This window comes from Hippocampus bargibanti, linkage group LG16 (assembly GCF_051943395.1).
Source record: "Hippocampus bargibanti isolate YZ-2025 linkage group LG16, ASM5194339v1, whole genome shotgun sequence".
NCBI lineage: Eukaryota > Metazoa > Chordata > Actinopteri > Syngnathiformes > Syngnathidae > Hippocampus > Hippocampus bargibanti.
The window spans coordinates 4,241,489-4,246,097 of record NC_142749.1 but is presented as its reverse complement, the minus strand read 5'-3'; the positions used below and the strand labels follow the sequence as shown (position 1 = coordinate 4,246,097).

Genomic DNA, 4,609 nt, shown 5'->3' with positions numbered 1-4,609 from the left:
ACAACTACCAACTGAGCTTTTATTGGTCTGTTGATAACAATAATTACACAGGTACATCTAAAGACAAAAAGAAACTGCACACTTGCACTGTTACCTAAACTTCGCGTGAGTATTGCTACTGTTGGTATGCGTTGAACATCTCAAATAAATTTACAGGTTGTCTGCTGGCATTGAGACCAGATTTCTTTTCCGCCCTCGACACTTACACACCATAGTCGGTTGGCTATGAAAGCATGTTTTTTTGCATCCGTACAATGTACCGTTATGCACTGCATACAAATTTCAAATCCTTTTTCACAGCAGCTATACAAATTTATTGCAATGCTATCACAGAACAGAGACACGACCAACACAGAAGATACATCGTTTGGATAGGGAGAGCTCCACGACAAGGGATTTTAAATTTATTAATCCAATTTCATCAGAAAACTGCATGAGTACAAGAGTTAACATGAGGACAAATTCCACAAACATTCTAAAACACTGTTCTTCAGTATAAACAATAAAACAATGTGTGACTGTGTCCATTTTTGCCCCGGCACAGATTACATACACTGTCCCTTTAAAGCATATGGAATGTAATCCACACAGGCAAACTCTTTCAGTTGTCGACCAAGATCCTGTGAACATGATGTTTGCTTGTTGACACTGCAACCCATCCCCGTATCCTCCCCTCCCTTCACATTTAAAATTTCTGAAATGAAAACCACTGAACGTTACAATGTGGGATGTGATGAAATTCCCCCGTCTCCAAATTGACTTTTTTTTTGTCTTTCGTAAAAAAAAAAAAAAAAAAAGTGTTCTCTACAATCAGACTACTAAAAAACCTGTATTTAGAAAATAGTCGATAAAAATATTCCCCTGAATTGTACAAGAAAAGAGGTACAGGGAGCACTGGTAAAGATGTGGTTTTGAGAGATGTTATTCCGCCTCCTCATCTTTTTCCTCTGCTGCATCTGTGGCTGGTGCCTGCAACATACGTAAAGGCAAGCACACTTCCGTGTTGAGTACAATATTAAAATGAAGATGAGCTTTCACGATGACAAGATTACGCATGATGACAACACTGACCTCCTCCTCAGCTTTGGCCTCGCCATTCTCAGCAGGGGCATCATCTGTCTTCTCCTCGGGCTTGGCCTTCTCCACCTCCTTACCTTTCTTAGGCTTAGCAGCTGCCTTCTGCAACAATACATATCGCCCAGATATTCATGAAGACTCAATTCATTGAACCTGTCCTGGCGTCATTTATGATCCTAATCATATTTCAGACATTGACACAATTCAAAGATTAGTTCTCACACGACTGTATGCATTTGTTTACATTTAAAAATGAATTCCTCAATTTTAACATTCTGATCCTTAAATGAAAATGAGAGAAAACTAACCCATTGTCATTTAGCAAAGAAAACACATTTAAAAATCTCAACTACGAGCGTAATAGTCTCTGACTGGCCTTCCCAGTGCACATTAAGTGCAAATAAACTATAAAATATGTAGTGCTTTTATTTTGAAAGTTATTTCCTGATGCCAACTTGTGGCCACAAATGCAGGCGAGGTACAGAGCAAGAGGACGGATTGTGCTTGAAATGTTACCAACTAAGCAATAGTTTTGCTAAATTTACTACTATTTCGATCCCACTGGATACCCCCCCAAAAAAAGACTAGCAAAAACGACAACAGTGGACCCAATGACAGCATTTCCTGCACAGCGTATGGAAAGGTACCCAGATTTGGCTTGATAACTTTTGACAAATCAAAAGTTGCACAATACACTGTATTAAATTGGTGCATTATAAGTTGTCACAGTATTATATATTTGGGAGTCCTGGCTATTATGAATTGGCAAACTAAATTATAAGCGGCGTCTCACAGAACTGGACAACTAGCACTGGAATTATTGCAATTCTTGATTCATTTGTCAATTAAGTTGATTCATCTATTTAGTGTAGAGAAGATGATATCTAAGGATTTGTACAAATTTAAAACAAATAATACATACTGTATATCTAAACAACCAATTATCAAACATAATGATACTTTAATTTGAGGACTGATTAGTTTGTGGGTCAATCAATTAATCGTTGCACCTCTTTATGTACCACATAATACAACTTACCTTTGGCTTGGTTTGGGGCTCTGGCTTTGCAGGTACGGACTTCTGCAAAAATGAATGCGTTGCACTTATTATTGTGTGACGTCCAAAATGTAAACAGTCAACTTTATATCTATGTGCAACGAGGTTTATGTACTTACAGTCAGTCTTTTCGATCTCCTCCTGGGCTGCATGGTGAGGGGGGGAAACAGACTGATTACTTTTCTCCTTGATTTTTATGTGATTTTACTGTCCTCTATCGAGCAACAGTGATATTACATTTGGATGATTAATTAAAACCAGATTGTGAAATATACTTTACCATGATCTCAGCTGCCTCTGACTCATCCTGCAAAATAAAACATAGCGTTTATAATCAACACAAAACATTCTATGTACAGTATTCTCATGAACTTAAATCTGTCAATATTGTACAGTACTTCCTTATCTGTTATTAGTATATATTTTCGGGACGTTCTTGGTTGGTTGTTTTAAATTTTATGAGTAAAAGTGTGTACGAGTTAATATTTGTGGTTATACTTTAATTTCCCTTAGGAACAGTGTGGCTATCTGTCTCGGAGTGGGCGTGTCGAGACGGTCTTTTAACGGTGCGACACTTCCTACACCGAGGACTGCAAAAATTCACACATGTACATAAATTTCACACAAAAATAGAGACTCCAGTTTGCAGTTCGCAAAATATAGCAGCGAGTAGTATGCTCAACAGTAGAAGGATCGTGGAGGTCGACAACGGTTATTTAACCCTTAGGTGTAAAACAACATTTCAGACAAAATGGAAGCAAGCGAACGGCCACTGCTTTCGCAAACTTCCCCATTCGAAGTTAGAAAGAGTGGCGAGCTCCGCCCACTCGCCACATAATTTCATTGGCGATAAATACGAAGAGAGACAAGGTTGGTGGGGGGGGAGAAAAGTGAGCAGGGAAGTGAAGCGTTCCCGCCATTAATTTGAAAAGGTTCTTCGCCAAAGCGTGTCACTCGACTCGCAGTATCGACAAGAACCCCCCAGCAACAAGAGCGGCGCTGTGCTGACGGAGGCTCGCCATTATATAACCTTCCCTGAGCCGACGAGCTACCACGACGAACACCGTCCAAACAGCTGCGTTTTCACCGCGTCTAATGGCGGCCGCTCGTTATAACAATAGCGTTCATGTTCAACAAAAGTGATAAATAAAACATGCCTCACGAGGTGGCGTGGCAATACAATAAAATATCCGAGACCCAACGGCCTCAGCTTGGGGACAATTCAAATATATTTTAAGCCTTTTACAGATAGTCAAAGTGCAACTTAAGTATCCTGCGTGACTGACTGCACGTTTGAGACAATCAATATGCCGCCAACTTTCTCGGCAGAAAAAAAAAACGTTGTAGACGGACAAAACCACTTCCCCCAAAGCCCATTCACCGCAAACGCATTTTTGTAAACATTCAACCGTGCACGACACTGTCCTGCAGCAAAAGCCACACGAATACACAAAAATAGTCACGAAAATAAATTGTGTTAAATTTGGACAATGCACCGAGCGATAAGAGTAACAATCACTTCCCAGAAACAAAATCAGAACGACGCATACAAACTCGGGGTGGCTGTAAGCGCGATATTTTTGACGTTTGGCCAAAAGTACAATGCGAATAACAAGCAACTCGCGCTCCAAAAAGCATTTTAGAGGCAGCAGTGCGTTATAAATGCTGTATTATTGAATGCAAGAATAATCTCGGTTTACTCACTTTGCTCCTTTTAGGCATGTTAGATTTGTGAGGAGTGTTAGCGGAAAAGGGAAAAATCTGCGAAACGTAACTGAATACGGGACAAAAATATACTGTTCTCGTAGACTCCAGATAAAGCTGAACTAGTACAGTCAATCCAATACAGGGCAGCGAGATGATAATGTTCCATTGGAAGAAAACTAGCTCAAACCGGATTGGATTCCCCCTCCCTCCTTATTTAAATCTTATAGTTCTTGTGTGATTGACGATCGTCAACCCGCCATGGCGCATTCTGATTGGATAATATAACAGTCAGCAACCCGATTTCAAATATGCACTGCTTTCTGGATTGGATAGTTTCCATGTCAATCAACCATTTCGACGGGGTGGGTGTGTTTCTGGACAGCCATCTGCTTTCGAAAAAAAGCCAAAAAATGTCGAGAATTCTCCCCGCAGCCTCGCTAATAGACAAATGGTCACGAGAACAGTCTGTTAGTCGTAATGTTAGGGTTTCAAGTGTAAGGTTTTTGGAACACTGATGCCTTACCGAGCGATTGAGGCCATACCGGCGAATGTATTGGCTGTGGTTTGAGAGAGGGGTGTGTACTTTTGCAGCCAAGTCTTTTGTATTAAGCTTGGGAAAATGGCGACAGAATAATTGTTTTCTTGTGCAATCCCATCTCGCCGTGTACACAATGACCGCTTCCGTAATTGTGTCGTCTGCACGCCAAACATGACTTTGGTGACCCTTGCAGCCTCTGCATATAATTAGTCACACATTTATTTCGGTAA

At 40.5% G+C, this 4,609-nt stretch overlaps 1 protein-coding gene across 1 annotated transcript; it reads right to left on the bottom strand.

Moving 5' to 3' along the window:
* Positions 1-4,027, bottom strand: hmgn1b (high mobility group nucleosome binding domain 1b). The gene is made up of 6 exons (XM_089017617.1): positions 3,839-4,027; positions 2,415-2,441; positions 2,254-2,280; positions 2,117-2,158; positions 1,072-1,179; positions 1-969 (listed from the first exon to the last, which is right to left on the bottom strand). The coding sequence occupies exons 1-6, from the start codon at positions 3,854-3,856 to the stop codon at positions 922-924; spliced, it is 270 nt and encodes an 89-aa protein (XP_088873743.1). The 5' UTR covers positions 3,857-4,027; the 3' UTR covers positions 1-921.
* Positions 4,028-4,609: the final 582 nt, after the last annotated feature.